The sequence below is a fragment of the Anser cygnoides genome, chromosome 12 (genome assembly GCF_040182565.1).
Source record: "Anser cygnoides isolate HZ-2024a breed goose chromosome 12, Taihu_goose_T2T_genome, whole genome shotgun sequence".
Lineage (NCBI taxonomy): Eukaryota > Metazoa > Chordata > Aves > Anseriformes > Anatidae > Anser > Anser cygnoides.
In genome coordinates this window covers 14,790,753-14,812,982 of record NC_089884.1, presented here as the reverse complement: position 1 = coordinate 14,812,982, position 22,230 = coordinate 14,790,753, and the positions used below count along the sequence as shown (strand labels likewise).

The following is a 22,230-nucleotide window of genomic DNA, read 5'->3' as shown; positions in this document are numbered from 1 at the left end:
TGTTTTGTTCCCCCCCATCCTTTACCCTTGTTTCCAGAGCTAACTTCTCCCTCTATTCTCCTTACTGTGGCTGTGCCAATCTATCCACAGAGATCCAGTGCTGTCCTCCATCTACAACACCTCTGATGCCTGCTAACCAGGGACTCAGCACGTGAGCCCAACGCTTTCATTTACCCCAGCATCAACTCAGACAAATGGCAACAGCATCTGGCTTCCATTTGTCTTGATCTCGGTGATGTCTGCCAGACTTCTATTTTTTCCTTACTCCTACAGAGAATATTCATTTTCCACTTAGTTGTGTTTAAATGTTTGTTGTCTCTGTTCAGGAAGCAACACACTGTTTCTAAAGAACTGCAGAAGTTGTAGTTCACATGGCTCAATCCACACTGAATTCTTTGTTCTGGATTTCAGGCGAACCACCTCAGATTTTACTATACCACACAGCACGTGGACGCTGCCAGCAAGTCAGATGTGACAGCTCCCAAGCTATTTGTGCTCCTGCACTCAGTAAAGCGACTTGATTTCCTCCACCTACCTGGACTAAAGGATATGGCTTATGGTAACTCCTTTGTCTGAGCAGGGTCAGTGCCCAACCCACAGCATTTGGGCTGTGAGTTCTCAAGGACAGAGGATTTCTCACTGTCAGAAACAGACTATTTAAAGCAGTTAGGAAATGGCAGAAAGAGGGAATCAGAAGAAAGAGCCTTTACCTTTTCTGGAACTTTCGAATGTCACAGTAAGCACAGTTTCAGGATAAGTTTTTGACAAAGCCTGTAAATTACCACTGAAAATTGTTTCCTCCCAAGTAAGACCAGCCAGGAATACTCCCATAGCAGCCAGCTTCTGAAGTCAAATTTGCAGCATCTCGGTTCCCAGCTGAAAGCAAGCTGAGTTTTTGCACCTAATTTACTGGATGTCTAATCCAGCGTGTCAGTAACACTTTCCACCCAGAATATTCACTCTCCTTCCCAATCCCCTGGTCACGACACTCTCACTGGAATATACAAATTCTAGCAGGCTAGGGTGGTTTGTTTGGTTGGTTTTGATTTTTAATTTTAATTGTATTCTGAAGATAGAAAAGCTAGGAACATCCATGCTGCAAGAATTCAGGAGATCTTTGAAAAAAAATGCATTCAGATCTGAACAATCCTAAAATCCCTCCCTCCTCACTAGCAGAACTGTGCTTTCTTCTGCCTATTTTCTGTGTAGTGAACCATGTAAGCTTTCAGATCTGCAAAGCTGTGTTTGTTCTGCAGGTGACAGACAAGCAGTTCTCAAATTCCTGCATGCATTGTCTCAAATCCCCTGCAGGAGAAACCACTCCTGTTGTAGTCATTTATTATTCTGCTCAAATCCAGTATGAGGAAAAAAAAAAAAAAAAAGTACACTCATTTACTATGATTGCTGTGGGTTCTTCTTAAATAATACTTTCTGGCATGACTGTCCACTTAAAAACAAAAAAAAACACAGATCTAAAATACAGAGATAACTATTGAAACAACCACCAATAGCTTTCTCTGAAAAGTTTTATGAAGTTATATGAATAGTATTACAGAAGGGACCTTACTAGCAACATATCAACAAAAGGAAAAGCAAACATGTTTAAGTTTCCTGATTTAAGGATGTATGCATACTCAAGGATGAGGGGAAAATACCAGCAGTTAAAACTAGTTACTGAATGATGGGACTGTATGTTCGAGGGGGAGGAAGGACAAGAACCGACAGAGCTGTCTGCAAGCAGTTAAGGAGATGAATCACCAGTAGATGGCACTCAAGTCTTCATTATAACGCCATGCTTCGCGGGGTCCCTGAAACCTGTGCACTGAAAGCAGCTGTCTGCGAGCTGCGGGCACAAATCCCAGCAGGCAGACAGAAGATTTGGGGAATTGGAAGGTTTAACGGTGTCTGAGATGCTCTGCCACAGGACGCAAAACAGCCGGGTTGCGGAAGACCAAGAGAGGCACAGGTGGCATCCAGAGCGGGCTGCAGAGAGGGGACGATGTCCGGAGGTGATCTGCTCACTGGTACACAACAAAGGTAGATGCGTTTTCCTTTGAAGCTCAGACATCCTTCACGCTGTCTGCTTTCCATCTCACCCCATAAACAGCCTCAGAACTGTATCGTGCGTGTGTGTGTGCACTCTTCCATGCAAGAAGCTGTCCTGCAGGCACAAATCACTCTGTGTTAGTACCGTTCATCTTTGCCTAAAAACTTTTTTCTTCCCTACTGCCTGTACAGTTCACAGAATATCTTCAGAAACATGAGGAAACAGACCATCAAAACCAAGTTGCTTAGTGCCTTCTAGAACATGCATGCTGTTTTTAGAAGTAAGCATCAAGAACATAACTAATCCATTAATCCTTAATAAAATTTCTTAAAAGAAAAAAAAAAAAAGCCATCTCTCTTCCCTGGCAGGGAATACTACAGCTGCTCACAGCTACCAGGACTGAGCCTTTCCTTTTCCAGTACAGATGCTCTTGGCACTTCTGGGCTGAACCCAGAACTTCTTTACAGCTAGATCAACAAGAACCACGAATATTCAGGCACTAAGGAATTTGGAAAGATACAAAAGAAGTGGCAGTAGCCAGCTTCTGAGACTAAGGCTTCTCCAGGCTTTTGTGCTGAAAACACTACTTTCCAGATTGTTTTGTGCTCTAGCATGAGCATATTAGAGACTGAAACAAAACGACAACAACAAAATACTGTTCTGTTTATATAAAAAAAAAAAAAGCCGCATTTATATTTTCTCCTGTTTCTGTGGCCAGCTTCAATGATGCTCCTTATAACATTGCACAGGATATCATTCAGCATCTGCTGCTCAATCCATCCCTTTGGGTTAAAACTCGCTTTCACTTTGTTCTCTTTGTTCTTCCCCTCCTCGCGAGTAGTAATGTATGGAGACAGGTAACGTATGGAGACAAAGCCGACCAGGGTTACTCTCTGAATGGCTCTGGTCATGGACAGCACTAGTTCTTGCTGTCACAGCTCCGAGCAGAGCTGGAGAGCAGGTACAGCAGCTGCAGCTCCGGGGACTGGTGTGGGAGGGAAGCTGAAGAGGAGGGGCATGAGGAAGCCAGGCTGCAGCTTCTTTGCCTCTGCTTCATCCTCAGCCCTTCTGGCACAGACTTTTCCTGTACCACAAGAGCTCCTCCAACAGCAGCTACCAAACCCCTTGGATGAGAGCAACTTCCGAGACCTCTTTTTGCCAGTTCCTGGAAGAGACAGACAAGACTTGGAAGAATCATCCGAAGAAAATTGCTCCCCAAAGCAAAGGCACAGAGCATTGGAAAACCCAAGCATTCAGCTTCTGGCCACCATCAACAAACACAGGGCAGCTGCCCCACAGCAGTCAGGGCTGCAGCGACTGCTCCCTGGTTTCCAACCAGCCTGGATCCATGGAGGAGCAGGAAGACAACCTTGTGCTTTCCTTTGGAGCCAACACCAGCAAGTGCAGCCTTGAGACTAACCAGACAGGGGCCCCACCATGCTGGTCAGGAGCAACCAGAGGTGGCCCTGAGGTGGTGATCGTACCGGTGCTTTTTGGCTTGATTTTTCTCCTGGGAATGGTGGGGAACACCCTGGTGCTGGTTGTCCTGGGGCGTCTCCGTCCTGGGGGACGCCCATCGCGCAGTGCCACCAACATCTTCATCCTGAACTTGAGCATCGCAGACTTCTCCTTCTTGCTTTTCTGTGTCCCCTTCCAGGCCACCATCTACTCCCTGCCAGAGTGGATCTTCGGTGCCTTCTTTTGCAAGTGGGTTCACTACTTGGCCATGGCGACAATGCTGGTCAGCATCTTTACCCTGGTGGCCATGTCTGTGGACAGGTACATCGCTGTGGTCCACGCCAAGCGTTCATCTGGCATCCGCAGCAAACGCAACGCTGCCCTCGGCGTGGGTATAATTTGGCTGCTGTCTCTACTCATTGCCATCCCTGTGGCCCAGCACCAGGCTCTTGTGAGTGGTCACCAGCAAGCACCCAACAGCTCCTTCTGCTGGGAGAACTGGGCGGACGGATCAATGGCCAAGCAGACGTACAAGGTTACCATCCTGCTGGTGGGATACCTCCTGCCCCTGGTGCTCATCACCTGCTGCTATGCCAAGGTGAGTAAGAGGGATGTGAGTAATATTCAGATAGAGGAAAGGATCAATCCCAGCCTCTTGGTGGCTTAGATTCACACATGCAAGCTACCCAGCCAAGAAATAACGCATTCACAGTGCTTCCTATATTCCTCCTAGGATAGGATGCTTCTCTGGGACAGGGGGAGGGAAACAAGAATGAAATTACACCATCTCATAAAGAGGAATGAAAAACATTTCTATTCAGGGACAAAGCAAATACATGAAAGTTCAATCCCAGCCTGACACCCAAATCTACTAAAGATTCCTGCTGATTTTTGTAGTTTTCAGTTTGTCCTCTCTTGATAACAAATGTTTGCTCCATGCAAGAGAAAAACACCATGGAGGATGAAGCTGTGCAGAGAGTGTACAGAATTAGTATCAGAAACATTGCTGCCTTTTTTTTTTTTTTTTGACACAAATCTCAGACTTTGTGTCTTGCAAAGATTTCTAGAAAGATATCTTAGGATTTGAGTTTTCTTCAGCAGTGAATCTCTTCCTTTCTTCTTGGGAATTGCCATTGTTCAAGTTTTTTGTCTCCTCTTACTGATCTTCAGCATGTTTGAGACAGACAGTAAGTCTATCAGTTGTGATGGACTTCCAGAATCAAGTTTCTGTGACTTTTGAATTAATCTCCTATTGAGTATTGCCTGGTGACTGCTAGGGAGTAAACTTCCTTGTCACTAGTCAGTTGCATGTCAACTCTTCTGAACAAAAATATATTTTCCTGAAATTTAAGCTCATGTCTGTTTAATCAAAAGTTGTGATACTTTCAACACTGATTTATTTCAGTATTGTCAGTGCTAAGGACAGGACAAGGCACTTAGATTTAAGCTAAAAATCTTTACATCTCAGGCCTTGCTTGTCACAAGAGGAAAAACCCACTAGACTTCACAAATCCTGTCCCTTTGTCTCCTGTTGTTTTTCCCCTCGCTGCCCTTGGTGAGCACAGCAACAAATGGAAGGGGAGCTGCATTTAATAGAGGTTTTATTTTGTTCATTAACTGCTTTAGAAAACTTACCTTTTACCTGCAAAGGCCAAAGTATAAATATTGCCAGGTTACAGCTGTGCTATAATCAGGTTCCTAAAGGTTAATCTAAATGTTGTTAACTGAGAATTTCCTGACAGGGCTCTAACATTTCTTATGACTCTCCCTGTGAAAGGGGAACCCACTCCAACTGCCCCAGCTGTTAGCGCTGCAGTCAGAAGTGGCAAAGCAGTCACACAGGGGTACAGTGTTGGCAGCCTGTTCTCTGTCTTTCTATGTAATCAGCCCAGAGAGTAAATGTGGATAATTTAAACACAATCTAAAAATCAAAAATCCATGGAAAGTCTCCTGTCAATTTCAGCATAGTGTCAGCTGAGCTCTTAAATAATGCTGAACTAAGTCTTCTTAAAGCTTGGCATTTTCTCCTTCAAGAAACAAGCTTTGAGAAGAAAACTGGGGAGGGCTTAGAATTAAAAATCTCAGTGCATCACATTCACCTCTGAAGTCATGCCAGAGCAATTCTTTAACGTCTGGTGCTCATTCAAGAGGTTCAATACTAATATATACAATTCAATTTCGTATTCAATGTATTGCTCCTTTTTTTCAAGGTTTTATATCACCTCCATACGAAAGTAAAGAATATTTCTAAGAAGTCAGAAAGATCTAAGAAGAAGGTAAGCATCTTTAATTTGTACACTGATATGTCAGATTTATAAGATAACTAGTAGTCTTTTCAAGCTCCATTCACATACAAGTGTCATTCGTGTCTTTCAGCTCGAGTTCAAATTCATGTTGACAAGTTGTTATATCTTTATAGACACAGTACAAAGTGAGGCCATTATTGAATTGCTCTATTGATCTCTACACACATGCCTGCTGGACTGCCTTTTGACTTATTGTGCTGTAACAGAAGTCCCACAAGTACACTATTTTTACATTGACAGGCAGAAAGATATTCAGACTATTAGAAGATCTAGGAATTTGAGTACACTTCAGCAAGCTAAAAGGAAAACATGTGAAGAACCCTGAAACTGCAGTACCTCAGTTTTGCTGCAGTTTGCATTTAAGATCTCTAAGGTTTGCATCTAGTATGTGGTTGATTTAGACCTTGGTTGGCACTTTGACCTCTCTGCAAGTCAAATATCAGCTTATCCTTGCTCAAGCTGTATGAAATAAGCAGAATTGCAAGAATTAACTGAGGAAAATACTAAGGATAGATTTTTTTTCCTCAATGTAAGAATCTTAGAGTGAATAAGCCATAACTAATAGACGTTTTTAGGTAACAAAACTCATCAAGAGCAGTGATGCAACATAAAATTTACCTGTCATGAAAAGAAAAAACACTATTTCAGTCAGAAGAGTTATAGTTGTTGTGTGTGCAGTTATGAGCGAAACTACAGGTTATCCGGCTGGTCAAAGGCAGGAGGTAACAGGGCCCTGTTAACATTACCTGCTGATAGGACAGTCACAGTCCGTGCCAGTGGCACAGCAACCGTACAACCCAGATGAGCAGCGTGCATGCCACCAAGCTGATGTGACAGCCAGTGGAAATGATGAGGTAGCACTTTGATTTGCTCTCAGCCAATGTACTGGACAGTTTCAGCTGCTACCTGCCACTCTGGAGGGCCTTACAAGATTTTGCCATGACCCTGTGTATGACCAAAATGAGGGTTATTACAGCAAACATGGACATATGATTGGAAAGGGTGCAAGACACAGAAATCAAAGCTTTCACAAGACTCCAGGTGAGGGGTGGCTGGAGCACAGACACCGGTACCACAGCTGCACGAAGCTACAGAAGTGTTAAAACCCAAACCCGCTTCTGGGCATAACAAACTGCATCCAGTGGGTTCTTCACTGGTGTTACTGGACCCCCCCCACCTCACCCCTGTAGAGTTAGATCACTCACAAGATGAGGAATTCAAGGTACCAGATTTGCCAGCATACTGCTGTTATACAACAACATAACAAGATCCTGTACCTCTATTGATTTCTTTTTCCACCAAAGGGACTTATTATATTGGAAACCAAAAGGTCTCTCTCTAAACATAACAGAACCACCTGTTGCCTACATCAGAGAAACTAATCTGAGTAAGATAATATTTGCATGCAGCCAAGGTGTCACAAGAATGTACAGTGCTGATCAACATAGATATCTTCATGAACATCCTATTTAGGAAAAAGCAGATGTACTTGAGGATGCTAACTGCGCAATCTGGATGCTGTGGTAGCATCTCAAACAGAAGTTGAGGGTTTTCAAAAGAAAAATATACTTCAGCTGTATCCTCTGTAATATTATGCTAGTTTTTCTGGTCTGCTCTGTGCTGTTTTTAGTTGATTTTGAGCTGTTACAGAGATTTTGCCAGTCTTTTATGACTATGAATCCTAAATAGATTTAACTGTAGATTATATTTAGTTTCTATGACTTCATTACATACACTCAGTTTTGTTGGTACCACACATACAAGTATCAATCCATAATCAGTCTTGCACCCCCACTGCCTGTAAGGTTACAGCTCAGCTGATATTCCTATGCTGTGAAACAATATTGCAAAGACCACAGAAGTTATAATACACAACACACACAACATTTCACTGATATTTTCTGCTCTCCCTTAGGGTGTTTTTGATCCTGTTTTCTGTGTTCAGATGCTGAGTTCACATAGTAAACATACAAAGCCCTACAAATACTTTGCTCATCTGCTTGTTTCACTTGTTTCTGAGTGTTTCTGCTTTACTGAGATTAATTTTATTAGTCTAGCTCATCTAATTTCAAGCAGGTTCTGACAAACATTCTTTCAATCACATTTTCTAAGGCAATAAATCGTGCAATAATCAGCTGCTGTGTATTGCCTGTTACAGCAAACCACCAAACCTACATGAGGCAGGCTACACTGAGGAACACCATGCCTTATTCTGCCTACTGAATTTCTGTTGAGTGCTGCCACTGCTACAGATATACCGTGAATTAAAACTTGAGGACCAGGAGTGTCATTTCTGGGCAGATAGACTGCTTTCTGCTTGTTATCCATACTGAGTCTTGTGTGCTTAACAAAGATATGAATAAAGCCTGCCCAGCAGTTACCATGACAAAAGGCAAGCAAGATCATGTTGATGGTTATGTTTACTTCAGCTATAGCAAATAAAGTGTTAAAAAGCACTGTTCTTTGCATAGAATAATCTCATAACTCAGGAAAATTACCAACAAATCCCTAGTCCCTAAATCTGGAGAAGAGAAGGCTCCAGGGACACCTCCTTGCAGCCCTCCAGTACCTAAAGGTGGCTTACAGGAAAGCTGGAGAGGGACTCTGTCAGGTAGTGTGGTAAAAGGACAAGGGGGAATGGCTGGAAACTGAAAAATGATAGATTTAGATTAGATAGTAGAAAGAAATTCTTTACTCTGAGGGTGGTGAGGAACTGGAACAGGCTGCCCAGAGAAGCTGCAGACGTCCCATCCCTGGAGGTGTTCAGGGCCAGGCTGGATGGGGCTTTGAGCAGCCTGGGCTGGTGGGAGGTGTCCCTGCCCATGGCAGGGGATTGGAACTAGATGATCTTTAAGGTCCCTTCCAATCCAAACCTTTCTATGATTCTATGAAACACTTTGGATGGTGTAAATTCCACTTCTGTCTTTTCCATACCTATATAAAAATGGCCCAATACCTATTTCTTTCCTATATTTGAAGAGAATGCTACCAACAGTCAAAAATTGGTCTCATCTTCATGTGAAGCCCTAAAGTTACAGATAGGTTTTTTTTCCATACTCATTTCTTCAAATTTATTTGCTTGCATTGTTTCCAGATTTGACCTGTAGAGTTAGATTAAAAACAGATCTACAGTTTCTTCAACTTTCAGTTTCCTGACTAGATACAACTGAGAGGACTGATCATAAAAAATACCTTTGACTTTGCCTGTTCAGACAAGTTAATGGCAGAGCATTTTTTCCTCCCTCCCCTTAAGTATTTCTATGGCCATAATTCTGGAACACCTGGTAGCAATTGTTGTTCCTCATGGCAGTTAGACCTAGTTAAATAGGTGATCCCAAGATAAAGGGAAAAAAAAAAGAATCAAATACATCCCTCCACATACACACATCTTCCACAGTTTGTCTCCTGCCAGCACTTTCTGTTGAGAAATTTCTCATTTATTTTTTTTTGCAGGCTAAACAGCATCTTTGACATCTCTACTGCAATTACTTTTTGTTTCACCTACTTCTCTTCTTTATAAGGAATCTTTCTTGTGCAACCTGCAGACTCGCTCCATTCCCAGATGTACTTTCGCAGTATCCTCGAAACACACTGCGTGTCAATCATTTAAAGCAGATTTTCTTAAGAACACTTCATATTAGAGCCTAATAGAAAATTCATATGTGCATGGCAGTTCCGTTAAATTAGCTTCCTTCATATGTACTTAATTGGTCTATTAGGGACAAGTACTTTTGTTTGGTCTTAGTTCATAATCTTTAACGATAAAGCAACCAGCTTTTGCTTGTTTCACTCAGATGTTTGACAAGTGAATCTTGCTCCATGTTTCAAAACTTAATTTAGCAAATACAAAACATTCAGCTTTATGAAACACGTGCAATTTCAACGGCCAAACCCTTATCACCTTGGATCCATCAAAACAAAGTATAACATGAAAACAAGATCTTTCAACAGGAGATGATAATAATCAGATGTGAATCAGGTAATTTTCAGTGTGCATCTTGACTACACTGATATGGAAAACAAAGTGTCATATGGGTACACAAAAGAAATCAGTCTGGAACTATGACCACTCAGCACTTACTTCATTCCTTTAATTTCAAGAAAACAGGACAAAAAAACACAGCAGTTCTTATCCTCCTTCCACCCCTAAGGGAATGGCTTTGGAGTGTGGTCTATTTTTTCTTTTTTAAAGAGATAAGCAGTAAATTTTGCAAACAGCTATTTGTACTGACCTCACTACCTTCATCTAGGCTATATAGGTGACTAAAAACGTTCAGAGAATCAAATTGCAGACCTCAAATCCACGTTGAAGAAGAGTTGCCACTGAAATGTATGCTGGCATTGACACTGCAAACAAATTGCTTTGCCATGAGCTCCAGAAACTGTATTACCTTTTCTTTGGGCTATACAGACTCTTCAAGATAAAACACTTCAAAGATAAACAAATTTAGAAACAACACAAATGCCACAGAGTGAGTGCCAAATCAACTTGTGAATCTAGATAAGGCTAACATTTAGAGAACAGGTGAGAGAGCCTGCTAGATGCAAACCTAGGGTAGCTTCCAAAAAGATGATCATCACACGGGTTGGACAGTTCCAGCGTTGTGACTGCATATACCTGACTTTCCTAGTTGTAATGCTGCAGCAAAGAAGGCAACATAAAACTCAATTTAATTCTATCCAAGCATACAGAGTACATTAACAGAACACATACTTAGTACTGTAGTTCAACCTCTCCCTTTAAAGTTTTTTTTTTTTCCTAAATAAGGATACAGAAATCAAACAATGAACTACGTTACTAGAAATTTGATGTTTTAAGAACTCTCTTGCTTATTTCCTCCACTGCTTTGTTCTGCACTTTTCAAGCACAGCATGGCTTTCCTGTGCCTGCCGCTGCAGCAGCGCTCTCAGCCTTCCCTACAGGCTTGTTTGGTGCGTGGTGCCCGCACCCAGCAGAGGATCACCAGCTGCGCAGGGACAGAGCAGAGCTGCACATGCAGACACACATGCCTGCTGTCAGTCAGCTGAGGAAAGAAACAAAACCCCCTCAAAAGTTAAAATGATCGTTACAGTTTTTAGCTACCTGCCCAATTAAGAGAAGCTCTGACACGTACACCTGAAGTAGGGTGGCACTGCCACTCCATTTGTCTCAGCTAGATTGTGCATGCAAAAAAGGCACACGTGCCAGTTTCCCCATTTAACTTCTTGCTAGCTGCACAAGCTTGCCAACATTACAATTGACATGGTGTGATATTGCAGGAGTCCCCTTTGTAATTTTAGATAATGTTTTGTTGAGGCCGGACAGCAAGACTATTTGCTCGGAAATCCTGTGCACCTCTCAATCAAAAATAAAATATATTTCAGTCCTGTTACTTCCATTGTGCATAATGCAGAGCACAGTAAGTCTTTGGCTCCGAGGAAAGTTAACAATTCTTTATCTGATAATGTTGAAAAAGTGTTTCATGACAGCCCAGCCCTAGGAACTCCAAATATACATTTTTAGTAAATAACATTTTAATAATGGAAATGAATGCAAACCAAGGTCTACTCTGATCATGAAATGGCCCTGTGGTGTCTTACTGGCTTTTGCAGCACCCCAGGGTTCCTCAATGTTTACTTAGTTTTGTCCTATGACATCTCTAAAGAACAATCTGAAATGCTTCCTCAAGTTTTAAAATGGTTCTGAGGCTGTGAATTTCACAGCTATTTTGCAGGCTCCCTTGAAAGGAAGGTAGAAGCTGTGGAATCTTTAGAGGAAATAAAAGTCAAAAGCTCCAATTAACAGGCCCATTGAAACATCTAAATCTAACAAATTAGTACTATTTTATTTTTAGGTACAATAGAAAGGCGAACCAATCTTACCACACTCTTTTGTTCTCTATTCTTCTCATAGTAACTCCTAAAATTTTATTTTTTTTATTTCTCCCTCTTATAGCCACTACTTGACAACTGAGCCAATGTGTTCATAAAACACATAAACCCAAGATCTTGCTCCAAAACTGTATTAGTCAATTTAAAACACATCTCCTTCTATGAAGCTAAGATTATTTTCTTCCTCAGCTCATATATTCACAACTCTATATTTACCTATACACAAGTTCATTGTTTTTTGAAGGTTGTACCACAGCTTGAGGCCCAACGTACAGAATTCCGTCAAGGTAGATGGCTATTCCTGAGCATTTTGGTCAAGAGAGGCAGACAAAAGTTGCACTGCAACTGCTTTCCTGTATGCTGAACTATTTATTTGACTTGTATTCACACAGCCAGAGGGTTTTCATATAGACTTAATGAATGTGATGTTCAATGCTTAACCGTGACCAACACTAAGGACAGCAAAGTAGCATGGGAGATCTTGGGCTCCATCTAACAAAAAAATATTAACAAAAAAATATTAACCAAAAGTGAAATCCTGCAAGCTGTTTTGCTAACAAGAACCTAGGGCAGCAAGAATAGAGAGCTTCATTACCAATTAGTAGATAATAAGAATATCATAATGCTTATAAGCATTTCTGAATACAAAGTGAGTCAGTATTAAGAGCATCAACAGAGGGGATTAGCGGCATTATCACAGAATCAGAGACGTGCAGGGGAGTAGTCAGACCAGTGCAAACAAGCTACTAGGAAAATGAAAAGTTCACCACTTAGCAAGCAGCCAAAATGGGCTGATTACAACTGAAAGTTTATGTTTCAATCCCTCCTCTTCTTCATTACAGCCAACTGCCATTTCTGACCACAAGAAAAAAAAAAGAACAATGGGGAGAAAAAAACAAGAACACTTTCAGTGCAGTTTTTAGACCAACTATCTATTATCAGGAGTAATAAAAGAAAGACCAGAGGGCAGTGAGAAGCGCTTCATAAGCATGTAGCAGATGAGTTTGCTCTGAAGCAGAGGAAGCTGCTGCCCAAAATTTAAGCTGGTTAAGACTAGATATGGATTTTTCTGAAACACCCGTTTGAAACCTTGTGTTTTTATCACGAAGCTATAAGCATATTTCTGGAGTTCAAATTGTGCTTTGGTACCTTTCTAGTTTTACAACTTGACAGGCAGAAAAGGATGCTTACAAATGCATCATCGGTGGGTGTCAGATTTGTGAACACAGTAGAGAAGAACCTGACATCAGGAGAGAAAAAACTGACAGCTGTCACTTCTGCACATTGGCTTAGAGAGACTGAGCAAAGAAACGTTCAATTATTTCTGTCTTCTGAAAATAGGGGATAACAGCGTCTAGGGCTGCAAAAATTGTTCTCCTTGGGAGAAGTTGGTAAGTACCTCCAGCAGTACAGCAGGAGATTGTGCTGAGCCATGCATCCTTCCTGGGTACTGACACAGTGTAGTATCTAAAAGTAAAAGCTTAGAGCACCATGGGTCACTACATTTTGGCCAAGCCTTCACCACACTACAAGTATAATATATATACACATATAAAATAAATAGCCATGGCTGACACCCAGTAGCTAACCCAAATCAAATATTGGGCAATAAAAACATGTACCAACTGTCTCTCAAATATCAGGGAAAAAGAAGATGCAAGCTAGAGATAAGCATAACAAAATAAAATAATTCAGAGAAAACACAATCAGACTTTGTATTACAAGTCAGGAGAAAAGTATTGGCCCCCATACAATGGCTGAGGAAGTATGGTATGGTGTGAAGAAGCAGCGCTAGCTAGAGTAAGGCTGCCTTTGGCGTCACAGCAGTATATTATTAATTTAAACTAGTTTGGAGGAGTGAAGGGAAGCAAGACACAGAGTCCAGAACAAGTTCATTATACGCCCAGTCCTCCTGCAAAGCAGTAATAAAGAAAGAGTTGTTATTTGTTAATGAGACAGCACAGAAAAAGGGGCATAGGTTTTATGCTTCTTCCTTCAAAATCGTGGAAAAGGAGGAAAAACCTCCACCATATTCAGAAAACAGTAACTGTCCCACTAATGAAGCCCAGTTTTTCTGCAAGCTAGTGAGAACATACTGTTCAATAAAAGCCTCATTGAATGTTCTTTCCCTTTCCTGTTTGGCTGAGGTACAAATGGATAGTCTGATCAGCTCTGAAAAAAAATAAAAATCTGTGTCTAGACTAGATGAGGGAAGTGACAGGCTCTCTACCTTTAGACTGTTCCATCCATTGTATATTTTATCTCAAGACTGTTTATTAACCTAATGCATCAGGTAGTTCTTCACAAAAAATAGATAAGCTCATGGAATACTTGCCGTGTAATGAACCAAATGTTTCAATCTTAATTTTGCCTTTGACAAGTTGAGACAGCTTCATTAGAAGCTTATCAAGAATGACAACTCCAAAATCAAAATTAAATGCTAAAGACTTCATTATCCTGCAAAAAGTAGGTACTTCCCTAAAAAAGGGTCTTTAAACATGTTTCAACATTGCTTTCTGAAGGACGGGGAAGACTAAAAGCAAGATATGGCTTGTTCAGGGCTGAAGAAAATCAAAGGAAAAAGAAAACTGGGAAATCTATAAATGAGGGTCAGATCACACATGAATATAACAGAAGAATAAGTGAGTAAATTCTAGGCAATCCTGCATGGCAGAAACATTAAGGGGGGAAACAAGAAGTTTATCAGTTTGACAAACAAACATTTATGATTTCCCCCAGTCTCTATTTCCCATTCTGCCATTGATTCACTGTATAGCTTCAACACTCACTTTGTACAACAAATAATGCACTAAGCTGTTTCATGGAGCTTCTCAAAAGACTTCTAGGAGTGCAAAATATTAATAAGAGTCAGTTAAATAATCCAGTGGTGGCCGTTGTACATGCCTACTATAGACCCACTGAGACTTCAGAAACAAACCATAAGGTTAGCATTAACTGGGCACAGCTAGACCAACAGTAACCCATTAATGGTGCAAATTATCACAGCTCACTGAACAAACTCAAACTGTACACAGGCAATTTGGATCCATCCTCTGCAGCTGTTCACAGTCTATATTAGCACTAGTTTTAGACTGTTACCATCTTAAAAGTAAAACAATGTTTTTTTTTCAGTTTCCTCTCTTGGCCACATATCCCTTAATTTGAAGGGAAAAAATAGACAAATTTCCATTTCCAAAACATGTTCTTTGAGTCCTGAATTATGTAGGTTATTGATATAGTATTGTCTATATTCTCATTTGCAAAATCCCAAATAGCTGGATCTCAGAAACAGCTTTGTGCTAACACATAGTGACTGCAAATCTGTTTCTAATATCCATCCCTATGCTGAATGCGTGGTTTGCCATTTCACAGTAAAAAGAAAAAATAATCTAGGTCTATATCCCCTATTCAAAAGAATCTTTCAATGCTTGTAGCCCCCTAATTTAAGCAGAAGGATGCTATGAAAGGTTGCCTTGGTAACATGCCTAAGCTATTTAACATTGTTAGAGGGTAAAAAAGTAGCACCATTAATGCTGGTGAGAGTTAAGAATGGCACTTGCTATTCATCATTTCTTTAGCACCCATCTTACCACAGTAGGCAAGCTAGACCCCACAAGGCCACCAATTCTGTGTCTTTCAGTTCCAATCGTACCAGCACGTTACCACGGACAGCATCTGGTTCCCAGTGTGGTTGGTCACTTTTAGGAGTTCGGGAGCAAAGGTTGTACACTCATGTGGGAACACGCTTTGTCACCTAATATGTTAGACAGAGCATTTTGGTATGCAAAACAAGGAAGCATCCAAAATATACCAAGTACAGGATGAACCTACAGGCCTTTCAAAATTAATACAAACTTACTTGATATATCTATTTGGCAGAAAACGCCCTGCTCCCCATATTTTTTTTAAACTTGTATCATAAGCAACTGTTTTCTCTTATCTGCACAGAAATCTTGATCTGATACAACATCCTCCTAGAGTTTAACAGATTTTAACTGGCTTGTTAATGCAGTTAAGGCAAGCAAAGGTGACACTGTTGGCCCTCATCCAAACGCATTTTTCGACTTCAATGATTGTCTGTTTTTATTGCAGGAGATCATTGCTGCAGGCCCTATGTAAACAGAGAAAAGATGTTGCCTATCCAACATAGGAAAAAAACCTCCTTATCCTGCAGTTGACTTTTCTGCAGGGTTAAACAAATAGGAGAAAAAAGAAAAAAAAAAAACAGTTCCCAAGAAAGCAACTTTAGCCTTCACCCACTTTATTACTGTCAGAGCAAGCAGAATATACTTGAAACATTTTAGTGCGATTCATTCAAGTATAAAACATGATTAAATGGATGTTATAAACAGTAATTATAATTCTAGTGTCCTCTCATGTTCTGCAGGTTTTAATGCTACTATTTAGGAAGGTCCGAACAATATGAAAGTCCTGATCTAACTCCATTTGACTAGATGACATAAGCCCTAGCCATAGATTTAATAAAGACCTATATCTGAACACATAAGCTTAACATTTTCTTAGAACTGCAAGTTGGTTTTGAAGTATTTTAATGTTTTAAAAAAAAAATAAAAAGGATTTTAAAGTTCCTAACAATCTTATGAAATTTCAAGAACATCATAGGGCTGTTACTAAAGTGAAACAAGAATCTGGAAGACAAGTGAACTTCCTGTAATTTTGCCCCATACCTCCAACCCCTTCCAACAAGCCAGTTTATAAACATTTAATACTTGTTTATAAATATTTTAGCACTGCCTCCCATAGGTTCTTATGTATAGGATTGCAGTCAGTGGTTATGAGCCCAGACTTTACACACCAAGATCTAATCACCTTACCTTTTTTCTTCTATGAAGTATCACCACTCCGCTCTTCCCTGGAGCATACTGCCATCAACTCCAGAACATGGTCTTTGTAGTTAGTCTGCAACAGAGGAGTCTCCTGTTAGCCAATAAACATTCATGAACAGTATACCTAACTCATTGATATAGGAAACTAGAAAAAAAAACTCTCTGAAGTAGACTCCAGAGGAGAGAAATTTTATTACATTTTTATTGAAGTGCCACTGACAAGGGAAATACTGCAAATACTCTGAGGAGAAATATTTAATTTGTACCACCACTGTCTGTTAGGGCACCAGAGAAATCAACATAATCCCTTAAGAAATTCAGCTTCATTAGTTCTGTGGCTCTTTGAATAATTTCCTTGTTTTCCTCATATTACTCTTCACACAGGGTCAAGCATGTGCCTTAGATAGTTACTAAAACAAGTTGCAGTTTCCATCTCACCCAAAGAACACAGAGAGTATCGAGAGAAGTGCAAGTCACGAAATGTTTTCCCATTTAAATGAAAGTCCAAAAAATTATCTTCCTCAGCCCATCTCTATCCTGCCACCTTAGTCACCACTGAAATATTGCCAAGGGGATGTACTTAACTTGGCAAATCATGCCAACCGTTGTAGTGCTACAGAAAAGTCAGAGAGCATATGGAGATTTTGCAGCAGCTATTTTGTTTGCTGTATTGTGGGGCAGGGAGAGATTTCCCTTCTCCTAGAAGAGGTTCCAGCTTAGGTGTTTTATATATGTAACCCTGACTCTTTATAGCTTCTATTTATAAGTTTTAACACAGCAATTAAATAAGTTTTTGTTCACTAGTAAATTATCTCTCTTGTACAGAAGTAATCGCATCCTGTTCACTTGAAATCATGGAAGGGAGTTACTGACTGAAAAATGAGCTTAGACCTGTAGGGCTGTAAACCCTAATTTGAAATGAAGACTAACTTTTCAGTTTTCTTCAACACTTTTCTGTTCCTTGTACAACAACTCACATTCTTCTTAGAAGAAGGATAATATCTGCATATTCCCAAAATGTTGTATTTATTTAAGTGACAAAATACAAATGATAAACACTAAAGTTGAAAATCACACATTTTGCTGAGAATTAGGCGAGGGAAGTCACCTGCTACGCATCTGCTACAATGCTCCAAGAAGAAGGAATTAAATGGGTAAAAAAAAAAAAAAAGGAAACAAAGAAACAAACAAAAACAGCATTAATGGCTCTCTGGGCCTTGCTCAGTGTTCCCTTTATGTGCTACAAGTAGAAAGTGAGAGAAAAGCAACCCCTTCATGATACTTAAACTTGAGTACTTGGGTACTGTTCACACAGGCCTCAGGGACTTGCAGGAAGGCAAGTTATAGTTTGATTCAATTCATTGTAACTTACAGTCAATGAAAGTCATACTTCATCTTCTTCAACGACTTCTGAAAGGAAAAAAATAATATAAAAAAAAGTAGGTACTTTTATTGTCAGACAGACCCCTAACCATACCAGGTTGAGGAGGCTTTGTTCAAAAGGGGATACGCCCTTTCAATAAAGGCTGAGTTACTTCTTAGCATGCATCTGGCAGGTCCCCTCAACTTTAGCTTTACAACATTTATAGGGAAAAGGACTTTGCCTGCGTTGGTGTGGATCTCCTCTTCTGGAACAGCAGACAGCCTTAGCTCACTGCCCCAAAATACAGACACCCTAGTCTTTACCTTCAACCCTCTCACCATCTGGGCTCCTCACAGCCCAAGCCCTTCTCCCCAGACTACCATTTCCCATCAACAAGAACAAAACCCCAAGAAAGAGCCAGCTAAATTTCACACTAAAATAACTCAAGCAGCTCCCATTACTTACCTTGGTTCCTGGCTGCCTTTCCCCCTACCTCTTCCACTCAGGTAGCCAAGCCCTCACACTGCTCTGCCATTTTGTGCAGCCCTTCTGAGGCACTGCCTCAGCTCTCTTTCCGCTTCCCCAGCCACAGCTGTGAGGGGCCACCACAGTTGCAGTCAACAGCTCACTTCTCTTTAACCTTCCTTTTGGATTATGACTTTCAGGAATATTTTTCTGGAAAATTTTACCTCAGTTTATTGATATGGTGCTGACAAACAATGGCTTGTGAGGGTGATGGCCTAGCTGGAGAGCTGGCACTGCAGGGTCACATCACCAGCACACAGCCCATGGGCAAGCTGGGATCCTAGAGGCATATTGTCTAGCTAGGAGTATATCCTAGGAATATTAATAACAGAAGAGGACTGTATATTTTTAAAAAAGCCCCTCTACATCGGTTGGTGTTTTTTGTTCTGTTTGTTTCCCCCATAAGAGAGAAGCTGCTGGAGAAATTTTTCTCCTCAGAAATGCAGAGGTGTCCTTGTTGCCCCCCTCAGTGGCCTATTTCCATGCAGACAATTTTCCCCTGTGGTTATTTTCAATACTCTTAATGTTCCTTAGCCTTCAAACGTTAGAGAATATTATTTCAACTTTTCCATGTACCATGGTTAGCATTAGTTAAAACTTCTGGATTGTTTGAGGTTTTATGAGCACTATCTCCGCTGTCTCTAGTCGCCCAAGTGAAAACCTGAGAGCCAAAATTCTGTTTCTACAGGGAGGAAGGCTGCTTTTTAGCATCCTTTTTCATACTGTCATAGTTTGCCCACCTGGCAGTGGTCACCATTGCATGTCATGCTGCCTTCACTACTGACAGGAAGATGAACTCATACCACTGACTCACTTGAGCACGGCAACGATTTAATACTTGATCTTGTCTTTCCAGACAGCGCAGACAGTGCTTCTCGTGGTCGCTGTGTTCCTGCTGTCCTGGCTGCCGCACCACATCATCACAATGTGGGCAGAGTTTGGCCACTTTCCCTTGAACAACATCTCCTTCACCTTCCGTATCATCTCCCATTGCTTGGCCTATGGGAACTCCTGCATCAACCCCATCATTTATGCTTTCCTCTCGGAAAACTTCCGCAAGGCCTGTCGGCAGGCCTTCAACTGCAAGTTCTTCCTGAGGCCAGTCCCTCCTGAGAAGCTGGTCAGAATACGCATGGAGAACTTCTCCACCACGCACTCGACCACTAATGTGTAAACGTGGCTCATAAATATGTTTCAGGAAGGAGGGGAAAGGTGATGTCTGGGGAGACCAGTTATACAGAGGCATTTTAGGTACCTTGCTACTAGGCACTGGGCTATGTACATCAGAAGTGTCTGGATGTCCTTGCAGTACCTCTAAGGTAAAACTCATACGCTGTTGTTGTTATGCCCATAAAGGCTAATATATGAGTTTACACAGAAGGTTCAATAAGGATAGACATAAAAAGAACAAATAAACAATTGTGTGTGTAGACTGTCATTAGGATGTGAACAGTGAGTGATATGACATTTAGAGACAGCGCTAAGAAGCAGTTTGGTTAAAGTCTAGCTAAAACGACATCAAATATGTCTCTGTTTCTTAAGAGTTTTACCATATGTGAGCTACATATATTTTTAGCTCACTAGCTATGATGGGGTCTCTAAACCTCTCTGAAGGCTTCGCTATAGTATGTACTTACTCTGTAGTAAAACAGGACATCTCACTGATGCGGATGTCTATGTTTGGTGGCTCTGTATAAGTTTGCATATAGCAGGATTTGAATGTTTGTGTATTCCTGAATGTAATTGCTGCTGCTAATGACTGGCTGTAATAACCATCTCTCTGTGAACAACAGTAGGAAAGTGAGATTTCTCAATATATGCTTAAAAGAACTGCAATTTTGTTTGAAAGTAATGTTTACAAAAGACTTTATTGGTAAATGTTATGTTCTCTTAGCATATCTACCCAAAGCTTTTTATTGGCCACTTTAGTATACAAATGTCAAAATGTCTTTTTTTTTTTGATAAACTGTTTTGATCAACAGTGCCCTAGCAACAATCAGTTCAGAGCATTTGCACTGAGTTAAAAGTTACTGCTTGTAAATATATAAAGTGCATGTTACTTCAAATTTAAGAAGCATATGGCTGAAAGACCTTTATAATTTCACTGTGTTATTTAATTTGATTTTCTATTGTGTACTTCAATCCAGACTGACCAGGCATGGGACTCACTGTAATATTATTCCAGATTCACAGACTGTTGCAGAGTTTTTAAAAGTGAGTTATAGAAGTTAACCTAAAATTATACATCTAAAAACTATAACAAGAATATCCAAATGTAACCTTGTAGAACATCTTCAATGTCTTTTGTTATGGCCATCAGAGGATATATAATTCATTTTTTGTAACATATACATAGTACACCAATCATTCATTTTTTAACATGTATATATAATACCTCGGTGTCAAGTAAGCCTGCCATTAGCTTTTATAAGCTAATTTTATGGTGAATTGATCAGAAATCAACCTTCCTCCCATCTTCCTTTCCTGCATTTTAACTCAGGAAAAAACATACTCTCTTATCACCAGTGCCACTTAGTTACCAATAAAAAATAAGTGGATGCACTAATTATGAATGAGCATTGCCAGATAGTTTTGACTGTGGATCCTGAGTCAGAGGTAATGTTTATATGACATCATTTAACTTCTTTGGAACTGTTTTCCTGCAGGAACCAAACATAAACTCCAAAAAGGCTGCGTGATTTAAAATCAGTCACACTATTTGCTCTGCTACTAACGGTTTCCAGCTAAAGAATTAGAGCACATATCTACAATAGTTACGAAAGTTTAGCCCTAACTGTTTGATTTAGCCTTGTATATTTATGAGAAGATGGATCCAGGGAGTCTGACACCCAAACTCCTAAGCAAAAAACTTCACTCCAACTTAAAAGGGCAACTCCGTATATTGAACAGAGAAACACAGTCGGCATCACCAGCTGCTTGATAAGAAGACGCTTAATGGAACAGATAGTAACTCAGTATTTATGCTAAAACGGTGAAGTACTATGGATTTGAAAACCGCCTTGTCTTACATCAGATTCAAATTATATGACACTTGAAATGGAGTCAGCCTGAAAGCGGGCAAGCAAATATTACTCTTTTTTTTCTTGGAGTTTAATACAGTTTACTTCATTTAAGATAACTGGTGTGTCCACAGCTGAAGGAAGCTATTTCTCAGCAGTTCAGAAAATCTCATAAAGCGTAAGATGCATCAAATGGAAATAGGATTTTCTGTAAATTATACTACAGACTACCCCCAAATTTCTGCTTAAGTATTTACCTTACTGCTCATACTAAGTATACTCCTGCTTGTGGATGCATGAAATGCATAATTTGCAATTGAATGAACTTCAGATATTAGGCAAGTAGTCTATGCAATGAATGGGTCAAAAATATGGATGTTTTTACACCTAATTTAGAAAGTTGAAAGCTTTCCACCAAATAAAGTAACTTTACTACAGCTTGTAACTTCCCCTAAGAGCCCTTTAGCTGTGAAATTGAACAGAATACATGCACACAATTTCTAGGATAAGGTTAATAGCCTTATGCTTAAGTGGTTATCCATGCAAGTTTTGTTTCTATGCTTTTTACTCTCATACTCAGAATGCAAGTAGCTCCAGTGCCTTATTTGCTTTGAAACCAACGATTTAGAGATACTCTGCTGCAATCTTCTAACAGCTTTCTATTCCTGCATACTGAGTTTTAGCACAGGCTGAAAAAGTGGACAGTGTGAGGAAAAAACAGCCACTAAAAGAAAAAGCTGTGGTAAGTCACCGCAACATAAATCAGAGCTAAAATACTGTGTGATTATTTACC

The 22,230-nt window shown here is 40.3% G+C and overlaps 1 protein-coding gene across 1 annotated transcript; it reads left to right on the top strand.

The window, feature by feature from the left end:
- The first annotated feature begins 1,899 nt into the window (after positions 1 to 1,899).
- On the top strand, positions 1,900 to 21,307 carry LOC106043120 (galanin receptor type 1-like). The gene is made up of 3 exons (XM_048078651.2): positions 1,900 to 4,103; positions 5,716 to 5,781; positions 19,274 to 21,307. Exons 1-3 carry the CDS (start codon positions 3,177 to 3,179, stop codon positions 19,589 to 19,591), a joined length of 1,311 nt encoding a protein of 436 aa, XP_047934608.1. The 5' UTR covers positions 1,900 to 3,176; the 3' UTR covers positions 19,592 to 21,307.
- The last annotated feature ends 923 nt before the right edge of the window (positions 21,308 to 22,230 follow it).

Excerpts from the sequence above, each read along its gene's own strand:
- LOC106043120 (XM_048078651.2), top strand. The coding sequence starts at position 3,177 with ATGAGAGCAACTTCCGAGACCTCTTTTTGCCAGTTCCTGGAAGAGACA. Across the intron at positions 4,104-5,715 it reads TCACCTGCTGCTATGCCAAG|GTTTTATATCACCTCCATAC; the intron begins GTGAGTAAGAGG and ends CTTTTTTTCAAG. Across the intron at positions 5,782-19,273 it reads CAGAAAGATCTAAGAAGAAG|ACAGCGCAGACAGTGCTTCT; the intron begins GTAAGCATCTTT and ends TTGTCTTTCCAG.